The sequence below is a fragment of the Girardinichthys multiradiatus genome, chromosome 12, assembly GCF_021462225.1.
Source record: "Girardinichthys multiradiatus isolate DD_20200921_A chromosome 12, DD_fGirMul_XY1, whole genome shotgun sequence".
Taxonomy (NCBI): Eukaryota; Metazoa; Chordata; class Actinopteri; order Cyprinodontiformes; family Goodeidae; genus Girardinichthys; species Girardinichthys multiradiatus.
The window spans coordinates 31,106,428-31,123,771 of NC_061805.1; the positions used below are offsets into that span (position 1 = coordinate 31,106,428).

Consider the following 17,344-nt stretch of genomic DNA (forward strand, 5'->3'; position numbering starts at 1 on the left):
AAAAGTATTCACACCCCTTAAATTTACTCACATTTTGTCAACCACAAAACTCGTATTTTATTGAGGTTTTATGTGATAAACCAGCAGTAAGTAGTATGCGTTTGTTTTTTTAATCATATATGCAGATATGTCTGCATTTAGCCCACTGTACTCTGATACCTCTAAATAAAATCTGTTTCAGCCAATTTGCCATCTGAAGTCACCTCCTTAGTAAATGGGTTACACCTGTGTGTAATTTAGTCTCAGTACAAACACAGCTCTTCTGTGAAGGCCCCAGAGGTTTGTGAGAAAACATTAGAGAACGAACATCATCATTAGGACCAAGGAACCCAGCAGACAGGTCAGGAATAACATTGTGTAAACGTTTCAAGCAAAGTTGGGTTATAAAACAACATTCTGACCTTTCCTATTTGAAAAAGTATGCTACAACTGAGAACTTTCCTAGACATTGGTAAAAAGCAGCCAGTTGGCTTGTTGTAACTCTGGAGGAAGTGCAGAAATCCACAGCTCAGTTGGGAAAATCTGTTGACGAGACAATGATAGCAAAAAGAAAGCCATTGATAAAAGAAAGCTTACAACCACCTGCCATGTAGGGAACACAGCAAATCTGTGGAAGAAGGTCAGATGAGAACAAAATTAAACCTTTTGGCCTATATACAAAATGCTGTGTTTGACGGAAAAGTAATGCACATTACCATTAACACACTGTGAAACATGGTGGTTTTGGCATCATGCTTGGGGCATGCAGAAATGGTGTTCAGAGCTGATGGGAAGTAGGATGAAGCTAAATAAAGGGCAGTCCTGAAAGAAAACCTGGTAGTGGCTTTAAAAGATTTGAGACTGCAGTGGACGTTTACCAACAGTAACCCTAAACATGCAGCCAGAGCTAGAATGAATGCTTCATCTCAGGTTTTAGGATGGCCTAATTAAAGTCCAGACTTAAATTTATTTGGGAATCTGTAGCAACACCTAAAACAGCTTAACACAGATGTACCCTTTTAGTCTGAAGCTTGGGCTATTTTACAAACAAGATTGGAGTGATTGTACAAACTATTGACTAGGGGGGGCAGAATACAGACCTACTTGGCAATTATGCACTACATTGTGTTGGTGTATTACCTAAATTCCCAGTAAAATACATACAAACCTTTTGCTCTACTGTTAGACAACTAATGAGGGTGTATTTATTTACCATGCAGGTAATGTTGGGTTCAGTGAAATACTGAGAATATAGCAAGGTGTCAGTATGACTCGAGTTGTAATAAAAATTACTTTATTTACTTACTACTGTTTAGAATACATGTATACATGTTTAGTTGACTTCTTTTTTTAAAAAACATTTTTTACATTATCATAGTCTTGACTTGGTTATATAATATACATCGTACGATGCATGACAGATACAGTCATGTTCGATCAGGTGTTGACAGCTGGGAAAGCTCATATTGATGAGCAAGATGTGTTATGAAGGAAAATAAGCTGGTAGGAAAATGTCCAGTCAACACAGAGCAATGTTTAGAGACTCGCATGTTTTTACTCAAGTGTTATCATAGGCGACTGTGGCTCAGTAGGAAGAGTAGTCGTCTTGCAATCAGAAGGTTGTGGGTTCGATTCCAGCTTCCTCCTGCCATATGTCGATGTGCCCCTGGGCAAGGCACTTAACCTCAAGTTGCCTACTGATCTGTGTATCGGTGTATGAATGTGAGTGCGATTTGGTGAATGTGGCTCTAGTGTAAAGCACTTTGAGCGGTCTGTATGTCTCAAAAAGCGCTATATAAGTTCAGTCCATTTACCATTTATTCCACTCGGAAAAACACGAGAGGGAGCATTTTATATACAGGTCCTTCTCAAAATATTAGCATATTGTGATAAAGTTCATTATTTTCCATAATGTCATGATGAAAATTTAACATTCATATATTTTAGATTCATTGTACACTAACTGAAATATTTCAGGTCTTTTATTGTCCCAAAATTCCTATCTCACAAAATTAGCATATTTCATCCGACCAATAAAAGAAAAGTGTTTTTAATACAAAAAACGTCAACCTTCAAATAATCATGTACAGTTATGCACTCAATACTTGGTCGGGAATCCTTTGGCAGAAATGACTGCTTCAATGCGGCGTGGCATGGAGGCAATCAGCCTGTGGCACTGCTGAGGTCTTATGGAGGCCCAGGATGCTTTGATAGCGGCCTTTAGCTCATCCAGAGTGTTGGGTCTTGAGCAGGTGCCAGGTCGTGCTGAAAAATGAAATCTTCATCTCCATAAAGCTTTTCAGCAGATGGAAGCATGAAGTGCTCCAAAATCTCCTGATAGCTAGCTGCATTGACCCTGCCCTTGATAAAACACAGTGGACCAACACCAGCAGCTGACACGGCACCCCAGACCATCACTGACTGTGGGTACTTGACACTGGACTTCTGGCATTTTGGCATTTCCTTCTCCCCAGTCTTCCTCCAGACTCTGGCACCTTGATTTCCGAATGACATGCAGAATTTGCTTTCATCCGAAAAAAGTACTTTGGACCACTGAGCAACAGTCCAGTGCTGCTTCTCTGTAGCCCAGGTCAGGCGCTTCTGCCGCTGTTTCTGCTTCAAAAGTGGCTTGACCTGGGGAATGCGGCACCTGTAGCCCATTTCCTGCACACGCCTGTGCACGGTGGCTCTGGATGTTTCTACTCCAGACTCAGTCCACTGCTTCCGCAGGTCCCCCAAGGTCTGGAATCGGCCCTTCTCCACAATCTTCCTCAGGGTCCGGTCACCTCTTCTCGTTGTGCAGCGTTTTCAGCCACACTTTTTCCTTCCCACAAACTTCCCACTGAGGTGCCTTGATACAGCACTCTGGGAACAGCCTATTCGTTCAGAAATTTCTTTCTGTGTCTTACCCTCTTGCTTGAGGGTGTCAATAGTGGCCTTCTGGACAGCAGTCAGGTCGGCAGTCTTACCCATGATTGGGGTTTTGAGTGATGAACCAGGCTGGGAGTTTTAAAGGCCTCAGGAATCTTTTGCAGGTGTTTAGAGTTAACTTGTTGATTCAGATGATTAGGTTCATAGCTCGTTTAGAGACCCTTTTAATAATATGCTAATTTTGTGAGATAGGAATTTTGGGTTTTCATGAGCTGTATGCCAAAATCATCCGTATTAAGACAATAAAAGACCTGAAATATTTCAGTTAGTGTGCAATGAATCTAAAATGTCAGTCAGTCAGTCAGTCATTTTCTACCGCTTATTCCATAGTGGGTCGCGGGGGAGCTGGTGCCTATCTCCAGCAGTCTATGGGCGAGAGGCAGGGTACATGCTCTGTAAATGTTTCATTAATCTAAAATGTATGAATGTTAAATTTTCATCATTACATTATGGAAAATAATGAACTTTATCACAATATGCTAATATTTTGAGAAGGACCTGTAAGTATTTAGTTTGAGACTATCTGCAGAGAACAATGGGTAAAAATACACAAAAACAGGTGTGTGGAGCTTGTCGACACAAGAAGACTTGAGGCATAACTGCTGCTAAAGACACTGAGTGAAACATGTGTAAACTGATCTACATGTGATTCATGTTCATGTATGATACATGAAATTTGCAAATATTTTAAACAAGTTTTCCCCTTTATTTGAATACATTTTGGAGTAAGGCTGTAAGATAAAAAAAAAAATGTAGAAAACGTGAAGAGCAGTAAAAACATTCTGAATGCTCTGTAAATGTTTCATTAAGCCCTGGGTCTCTGATTTAATCTTAGAAAATTTGAATCTGGCGTGGCGTTGATGGTGTAGGGGTTAAGCGCGCGACCATATACGAAGCGGCCATCCCGGGTTCGAGTCACGGACCCAGCGACATTTGTAGAATGTCTCCCCATCTCTCTACCCCTCTTTCCAGTCTGCCTACTGTCAAAAAAATAAATAAAGGCCACTAGTACCAAAAAAATATCTTTAGAAAAGAAAATTTGAATCTAAGTCTGTGAGATAAAAATCTTGTTTTCAGCAATTACTTTGCTACTTGCATTGCTTAACTTAAACATCTGCAGCCTAATAATTGCATAAATAATAGTGGTTGAGGCTATAAGAAATACTCTATGAGACTGAATGTTCCAAACAGAAACCAAAAGCAGGACTATGACCACATTTAGATGAATAATCTGCTTCACAGAGGACAAAAAACAGTAGAAAAATTACTTCTTTTTCTCTTGACCTGGGGAATGCGTGCACGGTGGCTCTGGATGTTTCTACTCTAGACTCAGTCCACTGCTTCCGCAGGTCCCCCAAGGTCTGGAATTGGCCCTTCTCCACAATCTTCCTCAGGGTCCAGTCACCTCTTCTCGTTGTGCAGCGTTTTCTGCCACACTTTTTCCTTCCCACAAACTTCCCACTGAGGTGCCTTGATACAGCACTCTGGGAACAGCCTATTCGTTCAGAAATTTCTTTCTGTGTCTTACCCTCTTGCTCGAGGGTGTCAATAGTGGCCTTCTGGACAGCAGTCAGGTCGGCAGTCTTACCCATGATTGGGGTTTTGAGTGATGAACCAGGCTGGGAGTTTTAAAGGCCTCAGGAATCTTTTGCAGGTGTTTAGAGTTAACTTGTTGATTCAGATGATTAGGTTCATAGCTCGTTTAGAGACCCTTTTAATGATATGCTAATTTTGTGAGATAGGAATTTTGGGTTTTCATGAGCTGTATGCCAAAATCATCCGTATTAAGACAATAAAAGACCTGAAATATTTCAGTTAGTGTGCAATGAATCTAAAATATATGAATGTTAAATTTTCATCATGACATTATGGAAAATAATGAACTTTATCACAATATGCTAATATTTTGAGAAGCACCTGTAAGAGAGTGAATGGAAAAAGGAAATGGAGGATTAAAAGACTGCTTTCGGACCAAGGATGAAATCTAGCTATTGTGCTAATTTTGGCATGTTTACATTGCCCTATGTGTGGTAATGTTGATTAACGTGCACTGTCCTAATCAAATGAATAAATAAATAAAAATGAAATGAAATTAGCTCAAACACTCCAATTTCTTCAGTGCTTTTTCTATAATTGTGAGGTATAAATCCAGTAAAACATTTTAGTTCTGATTAACTTCGTTCCCAGACAGATCCCTACAGAGAACCCGACACAAACAACGTGCCGGCGGGTTTACAGAGAGCCGCTCTGTGAGCGGCTCATGCATCCACTGGTGGTCTTAGTTTTGCATTATTGACCCATAGTTACCTTTTTCACTGACCTCACCATCTCTACACCGCTTCGTTGCTGTAAGGCTACTGTCACTATGGCAACCATGACATCAGCAGCATGCCGGTGGTCAGGTTTTGCTCATGAGAGAGTGAATGAAAAGAGGAAATGGAGGATAAAAAAACGGGGCTGCAAGGAAGGAAGGAATGGGAAGAAACAGAAGAGAAACAGCCCGCTTGTCTGTGTTGCGCTGCTGTAGGTTACCAGGGCAGCAGCCACACATAGGCTTGCCTGACGCCAATCCACAATAGACCTCATGGATGAAGACAGAGCCTTAGGACATCTTAGCCATGTCTGCAACTCGCACAACACGCCCACTCCATCTCTACTTATTTTCATGCCCTTCTGGCACCTTCTAATTAGATAGCCAACCGGTCATTTCTTTCTAACTCTGTAGGGATTTGCAGTAATGAGCAAAGAAAACGCATCAAGGGAGGATTAAATATTCTACTGTGGTTCCATTTATTTGGGCTAAACATTCATGTTTCGACTGTGCAGCTTCTGTATATCTGTGGAGTTAAGTGCATCTCTAACAGGAAACATGGCTCAGTAAGTTGACGGGGCTAAGAAAGAACCAGGATGTGACTCCCATCCTGTCAGCGCGGTTGTATCTAAACATATAGAATATACTTTGGTGCTAATTACGTGTATTCAGGAACTGTTCAGAAAAAAAAGATAGTCAAGAGGTACAATTGTGTATGACAAAGAAGATGTATCTTTTTACAGAAACTTTAATTTTGTGCCTGGGCCTGTTGCACCAAATATCTATGTCCAAATTTAAGATGTGTCTAAAAAAACCTAAAAGATGCAAGCATCCAGCAGTCAAAAATCCAACTCAATGGTAAAAACAGCGATCAACATATTCCCATCAGAAAGATCCTTGCTAAAAAAATTGTGAAAACTTTACAAGAAATATACCACCACAAAGCTCATATTAAAAAAAAACTCAGGAGGGGCACCAACTGCAAAATGATTTATTTACTAATTTAGACATGCGTATAACCTGCAAACTGGTACATTTTCAAATCTACAGAAAGGTAGTTTCTGTCAAGAAAAGTCTGTTATCAGTTTACAGTAGCAATCTGTCATTCATTTCCAGAGCGTGTGATTACATATAGGGCTGAAACAATGAATCGTGATTAATTGATTATTGAAATAATCTTAACTAATTTAGAAATTGAATAATTGTTGACTGGAGTATACAGACACTAAAACATGCCATTCGCTGACACAGCAACACACTAATAGCAGTAATTAGGCCAGAATTGTAAAAAAATATATATACATTTTGCATTTAAGATGAAAAATCTTTATCTGTAAAGATGCTCTACCCAGAACCCTTCAACTGGCATAGTTTTAGCTTCACCTGGTACATATTCTGTATAAAATCTCCTATGAAGCACCTTTTGCTGTCCGATTATTAATTGATTAATCAAAAAAATAGTCGACATATTAATCAGTTTCGTATAATAATCGTTAGTTGCAGTTGTAATTTATTGATGCTTTAAGTTTTCTGGCTCTAAAATATGGTCATCTTTAACTTTTAGAGCATCAAAGAAAAACAGAAAAGAAAACAAGGGTTGAGATTTGAAGGGATTTAATAAATTTTCACAGGTATAGTAGCTGCGCCGCATAAACCTTTTTTTAAATTTACATTTTGTATGCCATTCAGTTTACTTATGGAAGCAAACAAAATTCAATTCAGTTTATTTATATAGCGCCAATTCACAACACATGTCTCAAGGCACTTCACAACAGTCAGGTACATACATTCCAATTAATCCTAACCATTGAACAGTGCAGTCAGAGTTAGTTATTTATTCAAATTGGATAAAAAGTTTTTCTATCTAAAGAAACCCAGCAGATTGCATCCAGTCAGTGACTTGCAGCATTCACTCCTCCCGGATGAGCATGTAGAAACTTTCCTTTTTGATAAAGCTTATATTTAGAGTGGCTTAAGTTATCCTGAGCTACCTCTGTAGTTATGCTGCTATAGGCTTAGGCTGCTGGAGGACATAATGACCACTTTCACCCTCTTCGCTACATTCTCACACTACTCTCCAATTTTGCATTATTTGCTGTTATTTCAGCTTTTAACTTTATGTTCTCTTTCTTTTCTCTTCCTAGAAGCTACACCTGGCCTGTATCTACCTGTGATACCTTCCTGGAGGGGGGAATCGTCCAAGCTTCTGCTGGCAACAACTTAATGTTCACCCTCTACCGATGATACACATGGCCCTGTCTTTCAGTGTTTAACCCTTTCTCTCTCCTAGATATAGCTACTGACTGAGCTTTTACTGTGATTAACTCTATGTGCTCTCTCTCATATTCTAACCTTGAAAACTGGCTCAGAGTTTATCTGTTCTTTCTTTCTAGAGGAAACGACTAAAGGAGCTACATCCATTAACATTTACTTTTCCTTCCCATAGAAAGTACTACTGAAACAGTGCTTCTGAAATCATTTCCTATTGTTTATGGATATGTTTAGTATTCATTATTATTAACTTTAAGCTCTTATCCCACCCCCTCACTGAAGTAGAGAGGAGTGAGGAGGCTCAGCATTAACTAGCATTTTTCATTTTTTTGAAGGTGAACTTAAGATTGTTGGCGTAAGAAAACCAAAATGACGCTCAATTTGACACACTATAGTCACATGTCAGGAACAATATGAAATATAAATATAAATATGGATGGATAAATGTGAGCGATGAGATTGTATGAATATGATAATGCAGTGTGGGATCAGGTTTTATTTATTTCCTGTGGACTCTTCCACTGATGTCTAAATTGGATTAAACACTAATTTTATTAACATCTGAAGGCCCAACAATATTTATGATGTTTATGTACATTTATTACTCTGTAATTAAGGTATTGAGCTCAGATAAAGTAGGTTTGGATTCATGCAGGGACTTTGTGCATGGCTGGTGCAACAGTGCTGGGGCGTCTGTGCTGTGTCTTTGTAACTGCATCTGAGCTGTTGAGAGCAGGGCGAGTGGCTAATGAATGACCTGTCAGAGGTAATGAGGTCCAGAGTGCTGGATGCCTCATGACGTCCTCCTTGCAACTCCACTGAATCAGTGGCAAACCATAGAAATCTTCCTCACTGCTATTTAGCAAATGGATGGGAAAGACTGGACCATTTTCAACAGATCTGCAGAAACGGGATACACTTCTGATCTTTGACATTTATGATCCTTGAGCCAGCAGTTTTTCCCCTGGTGTCGTCACCACTTGAACTCTGTTCAGATTTCCCGTTTCACTTATTTCCCAACAATCCCCAGTCCTTCTCTGGCCATGCCTCACGTTCTTCTCTGTGATGGCTTTGATTGTGAAACTCGCCTACCTGTAGCTCTGAGCAACTGCACTTCCTGTCTCCACCCAGCTCCACCACTCCGCACCTGGAATGTAAATGTGGGAAAGGTGTGTTTCCATGCATCTGCTTTTGGGCTTCTGCATTTGCAATTTGGAGCTGGCATAGCTTTTGGGAAGTAATTAATTGTGGAAAGTGTTGTCAGTCTAGTCACTGTAATAACTGACTCAGCCCATCTGTGATGACATAACACAGCATGTAGGGTGTGATTTTTTATGAGTTTCTACTTGTAATGAGACGTATTTCTAGATTTCATGTTTCACTCTGCTTCATCTTTAAAAGGTGTCTAAAGAATTGAGCACTTCCTTTCCAGGAAAGGATCTCTGCTGCATAATAAAACTGATTTCTGAGTTAATCAAACATGCTCTAGTCACTACTGATTACCTAATCAAACGTAAAATGACAAATTAGTTGGTGTGTTGTTTTATTATCTAAACCCTAATTTTTAAAAGGGGATGTTTTTATGACGTGAAGATTAAACATACTCTTATCTAAACTGAATGCAATCAATGAAAAATTAGGAGCTTATAATGTTCTCAGAAGCCTAAAGGAAAGATTTTATGGCCCAATTCTGATTCTTATATCGAGAAATAAACTGAGGGGAAAATTTGGGAAAGATGTTTTCAGTCTTCAGAACCTTGGACAAACAGTGCATGTGTTGTACTTCAAGAACATTAAATTGCCTCAAACCTGACACTTCCTGATACTTTCTTGTGGAACCTTACCTTGAAATAATTGACAGTGTATTCATTCAAATGCAGATATTATAAAAAACAACGCACTTTAGTAGCCTAGTTATTTTTGCTCACATTTTACTGCACTAAGACACTGAAATATCCTATGCATGTCTTTAAATTTAGGCAAAATATATTGTATAAATTTCAGTCAATCTCTGTATTAGTTGCTCATTAATCACTCACATGTTTAATTCAGATATTTGAGCAGATTAATTGTGTTGCTGAGTGGTGCAGACAGCAAAGGAGCAAATTAAATAACTCTATGCTAAACATGTGGTGCTGAACGCTGCCACTGTTGCTGCTATCGCCACCGTCTGCTGGCCATTCTGGTCCTTTTGTACCTTTGCAGTTTTGGTCGTTGCAATCTCGACTTTGTTGTGTACAAAATGGTACCATCTACCCTGGGATGTTTTGTAGCAACCATGCATCAATTTACACCCGCCAGGGAGACACAGCCACTGCTCCTTCTCTTGTCTTTTTGCCATCTCCTATTGTATTTTCAAAATTGGACCACACAAAGCATGTGGTTTCAGCCTTTGAAAGGGGCAAAGGTGCAATGCTAAATAGGAGCATGCTTTCAAACTTGGGTAGGCCAAAATAGTTTCTTTAATAAAAAAAAGAAAAAAATCATTACTCGTTGATTAATCACTCAGGGGAGTGGTGGCCTACTGGTTAAAGAGCAGGACATTTGCGGCCTAGAGAGGCAACAAGTACCCTGGTCCACAGCCTGGCACTCTGGGTCCCTGAGCAAGACACTTAGCACCTGAATGCTCCCTGGGCGCCTCACAATGGCAGCCCACTGCTCCCTAAGGGATGGGCTAAGTCCAAAGGACAATTTCTCCATTGTGAGATCAATAAAATTCTAATTTATTTGTTTGTTTTTGTGATTATTTGAATCCAAAATGAAATTTGAAGAATAAATGTCATTAATCAGACAACAGTTTCAACAGAACAAAGTAGAACGCATTTCATATCAAGCTATTTTCCTGCCGTCCTAAACATAATCAACATTTCAAATCACAACAAATCATAACTTATTTCAGATTCTTCAGGATTTAAGAAAAACTTTACCATGTACTGACAACACTCAAACAAACATATCCAATTAACTTTGACTAGGCCGGCAGCCCTTTCAGGCTGTTTTGATGTGGTCTGAAGAAAAGCAAATTAAAGTGGATTTAAGTTCACACCTAAAAAAGGCAGGCCTGGCTACACACTTAAACATCTCTTACAGAACCATAGAAAAAGTCATATCTGTTATATACGTCTTAACACCTTCACAACATGCTAATATGTAAAAAGTAAACACTGCCAAGTTACTTCAGTTTGCCTTTTTTTGCATCACTTGCAGAAAAAGAGCAGAGAAGAGAGCTGCGGTGAAGGAAGTGGGGTGGAGATCCTCGAGAATAAGCCCTACACAGATGGACCAGGTGGGACGGGTCAGTACACCCACAAGGTCTACCACATCGGCATGCACATTCCCAGCTGGTTTCGCTCTATCCTGCCCAAAGCGGCTCTGAGGGTTGAAGAGGAGTCCTGGAATGCCTACCCTTATACCCGAACAAGGTATGCGTGCTTTGAAGCAAGCTACATCGATCATTTTTCAGCTGGATACAGAGCTCCTCCGCAAAGTCACAGTTTGGTAAATTAGCGATGTGCATGCATGGTTAAGGGGCTGCAACCCTTTTTGATGTCAAATAGATTTTCCATGTCGCACAGAACAGAATAACTACATAAAATATAGATTCAGGGTGATACCCAAGTGTTATAAATATATATTAATACCAAATCTCTTTCTGAAGGCCAAGGCCGAACATAGACCTCACATCAAGCTGTCAGAATATTATCTAGCAGGCTATAAGAGCGGCACATGCCGTGTCCACCAGGCTCACGACCCCTCATTCTCTGGGTGTCACTCCATTTGTCTGTTTGATACACAGAGATGTGAAGGTGCTGAAATAAGATGCACCCGAGACTGTGCTGTGGGGATTTTGATAGACTCCAAGTGCTTTCTGACATCTCTAGTTAGCCAGTGACAGTTTCACAGCAGAGATCTCAGACACAACAGAGGAACATGGCTCTCATGTGCCTTATCTTTCACACTGAGGATATGTTGTCACTCTTTTAACTAATCCTGAGTCATTCAGTATGGGAGTTAATATGTGAATGAATGAATGAATGCAGCAAATAAATCATAATTTATGTCTAATATGGTTTATTTTTTCACGTGATCTCTTTCAGATACACCTGTCCGTTTGTTGAGAAGTTCTCCATTGACATTGAGACCTACTACAAGCCCGACACAGGCAACCATGCAGATGTCTTCAACTTATCTGCAGCAGACAAGAGGCAAAGAACTATTGGTGAGACTCTTCATGATCCATTAGAACCTTTTTAAGATGTAGAATCTGAGCATTTCTTTATGTTTATAGTTTCACTGACATTTCAGAAACAGTAATGTCATATACAGGTGAAGCTTAATAATTACGGAACATTATTTTTCTTTCAGTATTTTAATTCAAAAACCAAACTCATGTTGATTAATTTCACATTATATATTTTATCTGTTAATTTAGGCGAGTATGGCTGAAGAAAATCCAAAATTCAACTCATTCATTGGAATAATCGCAGCTTTGAGGGGATTTTAAATGACAACCTATTCAACATTTTTCCTGTATAGGCCTTATGTAATGTTCTAATGTTTGGAGAACTATAATTGAAAATTTAAAAGATCTGTGTCCAAAAGACTAGGAATAAAATCATGAATGTACTGTGCTCTCAAGGCTGTGGTTATCCCTGTTGCTTGTGCACCTTTTTGTGCCTAACCTTTTCCTTCCAAATAACTTTTCATTAATATGCTTGAATATATTACTCTGAACAGTCAGCTTGTTTAGCAATGACGTTTTGTGCCTTCCCCTCCTTGTAAAGGATGTTGATGACTATCTGCTGTACGACTGTCATGTCAGCAGTCTTCTCCATGACTGTCTCCATGTGAATTTTTTTATTTTTTTTTTCATTTGCTCAGCATTAAATTAAACGTGCAATATTTTAACAAAGTAGAGAAGAAAAAGGGTTTCAGACTTTTTCCTCAATGAATGAAAGATGTACAGTTTTCTATCTTTTTGGGTCACATGTTTTTCTGTTTTGCTGGTCTAGGAATTGTTGTCAGTCTGTTCCCAGCAGCAAAAACAAGAGAACTTTCTTTGAAAACCCTTGTTATATACAGCTGAATTTACCAAACATGCGTGCCCAAGTCTGTTTTTGAGTAAAAAGTCACGGGATTTGCCCCACTTACTGTGATTTAAAAAAGGAAGCATGTAAGCAAAAACAACACAGCTAATAAAGGAGAAAACTTGAAACATATGCATTTGTAATTGTAAATTTCATCCTAAAAAATTACAGAAGTGTCCATCTGCATCAGCTCCATTTGCTGGAGGGCTCGATTTGTACCATTCTTGAACACACAAAATTAATCCAAAGGCCAAAAGTGGCACCCGGGCCGTGCTTTGCATATCCCTGGTCTAGGCCATAGCAAAACATTTCTTTATGAAAAACCTTTATGTAATGTTCTGAGAAACTGAACTTTGAGGCTTTTTTTTACTAGCCACAATAATAATTTTCTGTCCAGTAATCCTATTCTTAGTTTGGTTGCTTCTTCCTGTCTGCTGTTATTTATGTATAAGCAGTGGATAAAGTCCACCTGTGGCAGTTTAGTGACGCAGCATTATTTTTGTCTTTCACTAAAAACTTACCACCACCCTATAAAAAAAATAAATGCTCGTGGGGCATGCAGTGACCCAGTTGTGATGTTATTTGTAATGATTTTAGTCAATCACTTCTTTTTAAGTAACTGATGCAGTTAGTCAGCCTGAGAGTCGGTTGTAAAAGAATGTAAACCTTCTAAACACAGGCTTCTACATGTTCTGCTCCACCGCCATCCTTTGCCTATTATGACATGATTATAAAACCACGCTTAAGCTGTTATGACATTCATTCCAAACAGCTTACTCCATCAGTTATTGCTGCCTGAAACCTGATTTTTCTTTGGTAGACCCAATCGACATAGTGACAGATCCCATCCCCCCACATGAGTACAAGGCAGAGGAGGACCCGAGGCTTTACAAGTCAGTGAAGACCCAGAGGGGGCCCCTGCGGGATGACTGGATAGAGGAGTACAACAACAACCCAGGGAAGACGCCCATCATGTGTGCATACAAACTTTGCAAAGTTGAGTTTCGCTACTGGGGCATGCAGTCCAAGATTGAACGCTTCATTCATGATGTTGGTGAGCAGATCTGGATTTGTGGATTTTTATTCATTCTTTTCTGTTTTCAGAGTCTGTAAGCCTGTTCACACGTTGGTCTGCTCATTGCTTCCCTTTAGGGCTTAGAAAGGTTATGGTGCGTGCCCACCGGCAGGCCTGGTGCTGGCAGGATGAGTGGTATGGTCTAACCATTGAGGACATCAGGCAGCTGGAACTGGAAACCCAGCTAGCCCTGGCCAGGAAAATGGCCCAGTTCTGCCAGGTCGATGAGGACCCTGAAGCTAACGGAGGCGCTCCGTCTTCAGACAAAGAGCAGGAGGCCAAAGAGGCAATGAGCTCCATCGCGGCTGAGGAAACGGTCACTAGATCAGTAGAGACTCTCCAGCCGCGAGGTGTCCTCACCAAGCAGTGGTCCACCTCATCCAGATCCTCCCGCTCATCCAAGAGAGGAGGTGACCAGTTTCTCTAGCTTTTCACCTGTGGTTGCATTGTGTGCATTATAGTTTAGACATTCATACATCTTAACATAGTTATCACCCATACCTGGAGACAGTCATAAGTAACATTTGTCTAAAGCTGCAGAACCTACATAATGCTTCAAAAAAAGTTGTATAGAAATGAATTATATTGGGCACGGCGCTGATGGTGTAGGGGTTAAGCGCGCGACCATGTACGGAGGCTACAGTCCTCGAGGCAGCCGTCCCGGGTTCGAGTCCCGGACCCGGCAACATTTACCGAATGTCTCCCCCTCTCTCTACCCCCTTTCCTGTCTACCTACTGTCAAAAATAAAGGCCATTAGTGCCTTTATTTAAAATATCTTTAAAAAAAGAAAAGAAATGCATTATATTTCTTTTTATAGAACAATGATCTTATTCCCAAGTTTGGGTTTTAGAGCAAAACATCATCAGACTTTTACAACGAGAAATTGAATATATTTGCCTGAATGGGACATTCCATAGTTACATACAATAAGCATGTGGTTTATGGGCTAAAATAAATTAACAAGAATTAAACAAAAAAATACAAAATAATAAAATTAAAAAACGATTCCTTGTACTATTAGCTGTTCAGATGTGGGATATCATGCAGATATTGAATGGAAATACACAGAAAACCTGCTAAAATGTTTTACATTACAAGAACTGCTTATCTTTAATTTATTTTTTTTATAGATTTAAATAAGTTATTAAGAGCCTGTTTGGCCAACCCAAACACTATATCTGGCTCTGGAGCCATTCAGTTTCAAACCTTCCTCCTGTAGCTCTGCACCTTCTTCTTCCCATATGAACATCCCATGTGAGTTGTGTTGATTTACGTTTATTGAGCAACTGCACCGTGCAGGTGGAAAAACTACTTCACGGTTGCAGCTGACTGCTCCTCTCTGATACCGACTGAATTAGAAGGAGCCCAGAAACATGAAACTGCTGGCAGCCTTGGTGGCAAATTCTCCTAAACATCACTTGATAGAGCTGTGTATTTTCTCTCCCGAAATAAACTGGAAGTGTGTGAGATATTAATCACCCTAACAACAAAGCTTTATATGGTTAATAAAAAATATATAGAATGAAATATTAAGTTATTAAATATTATAAAATCCACCAAATATTTTGGGTCCAGCTCTTGCATTTACACCTCATCACACCAGGTCAATGTCTTCCCTTAAGCTTGACTTTTACTCAACCTCCGATAATTATTGACGAGGGTAAAGATGTGTAAAAAGCCATAAAATACATGGATTTTTATAGCAGCACCATGCTCCTGCACAGAAAACTCTGTAAGTCTCTGAGTTTCGGAGATTGGTTTTATTTCTTACATGAGATTTGATAATATTGCACAAATTACCAAATGCCATCTCAACTTTACAAGATAAATAGATCAATTTTGTATCTTTTAAAAAATGTATAATCAAATCAATCCAATATAATCCAATCAGGTTATAAAACAATGCATTCAAATTCAGTTTTTGATGCCAAACGTATGTACCCTCAAATTTATGGTATTATTTACCAAGAGAGTTTTGTCATATTCTTGATTAGAACCGTTTGGAGATGGTGATTTTATTTTCAGGTCTTTTACACATCTTTTGCAGCAGTGCCCTTAAAGACGGAGGGAACCTGTTTTATCATAGTGTGGCATCTGTAACCTTTGGACTTGCTCACTATGCAAGGAGTTTTAAGAGCAGTTTAGTAAGACAACATATAAAAAACTTTAATGTAACTGAATAACTTGGTCAGAGGTATAGCTGCACAGAGATGATAAACTGTAAAAGTTGCTGCTCGGGCCATTTATAGGTGGTGTTACAGTCAGACAGATGAAGAGCAGCTTTTAAATATCCAGCCCGCCTGTGTTTTTACCTTTATCCGCAGTGTTTTCCCGTGCCCTCACCTTTGTCTGACTGTCTACCTTCAGCAGTTTCTTTCCTGCAGAGCTGGGTTAATTTTAGCATCACCTCTGACATCACAGATCACGTGTCCTAACACACCCATGTGCCATCCTTCCTTTAAGGTAGCACTCACTGTAGCTTCCTCATGGACCCTGACTCTCTTCCAGCACATCTCATTTCACCCCCCCCCCACCACCACCCGTGGCTCTCCATGGAGCTATTTTTAGCAGCAGTGCTGACATCACAGATCTGAGGAGGCCGACTCTCCTGGAGCTCTCCCCTCCTCCCCTCCTTCGCTGCTGTTTAGCCTGTGTGTCCTGACAGCCACAGCTGTGCCCCCCTCTCTCACCAGCCTAGCCCTCTCTACTCCGCTGCTCTAATGATACATGAGGTGTCAGTTATAGACATGTGACAGACGGGACCGACTCTTAGCGTTCACCACGCTCCTCCTCTGGAGCTTCAGTTTTGTGTTTTTCTGGGTCTCCCTTGTCACACGACACCCCTGACCACCATGCAGCCCATCTGTGATGAAGCAGCGCACCACAGAGACTGTTGCATGTTTATATAACACTGTATTTGTGCGCGGGTTTGGGGGTGTGTGTTTGTGTGACATTGCTTTGTTGAAGCGTATTTCTGTATGTGTTAAAAAAGAAAAGATTGAGGCTGAAAAAACACATGTCCCCAATTAACAGCGAGCCATTTGCCTCGTCTGGTTTTACAGTGAGCCCATCGCGTCACAGCATCTCAGAGTGGAGGATGCAGAGCATAGCGCGGGATTCAGACGACAGCTCGGACGAGGAATTCTTCGACGCTCATGGTAAATTACATTTGTAATTTAAAGGTTTTTTTCTTCTGCTTTCTTTCTTCTTCTTCTGCTCTGCATGCATGTCTTTAACTACAGATACGTTCTTAAGCTTCCCAGATACCCAGCAAGCTTTGGGTCTGAGGTTGAAATAGGTGGGTGTGGTGCTGCAACCACGCTCCCCTGAAGGAAGAGGTGGCTGAGGACTCGAGGGAGGCCACGTCTTTCATCCTGACGTCCAGTTCAGAAATCAGTTCACTAAAGCACTCAGCTCTCTTAAACACACAGAATTCATCAGACATCCAAGCAGTAAATGTCCCTCTTCAAACGATTGTTTGTGTGATGTTGTCATGTGAAACAAGCATAAATCTTCAACATTTTACATCTTTATTATTTTCACACTGACTCTGCTAACTCATTCATCTCCATTTATTCCAAGTTTATCATGTTTCTGCTTGTGAGTTCTTGGAATAGAGTTACTACCTTGAATTTTTGCTGGCATCCAGTAACGGATTATGTGATGCAGCATTTAGGTTGAGAATCCAA

General features: G+C 40.1%; 1 protein-coding gene across 5 annotated transcripts in view; it reads left to right on the plus strand.

Annotated features, from left to right (window-relative positions):
* The window catches only part of LOC124878357 (membrane-associated phosphatidylinositol transfer protein 2-like), a 71,251-nt gene that overhangs the window by 27,901 nt on the left and 26,006 nt on the right, over positions 1-17,344 (plus strand). For all 5 annotated transcript variants that reach the window (XM_047382257.1, XM_047382259.1, XM_047382258.1 and 2 more), the window contains exons 3-7: positions 10,700-10,914; positions 11,590-11,711; positions 13,400-13,633; positions 13,732-14,064; positions 16,718-16,813. In XM_047382257.1, the coding sequence (XP_047238213.1) occupies positions 10,700-10,914; positions 11,590-11,711; positions 13,400-13,633; positions 13,732-14,064; positions 16,718-16,813 (1,000 nt within the window). The remainder of the gene's footprint in view (positions 1-10,699; positions 10,915-11,589; positions 11,712-13,399; positions 13,634-13,731; positions 14,065-16,717; positions 16,814-17,344) is intronic.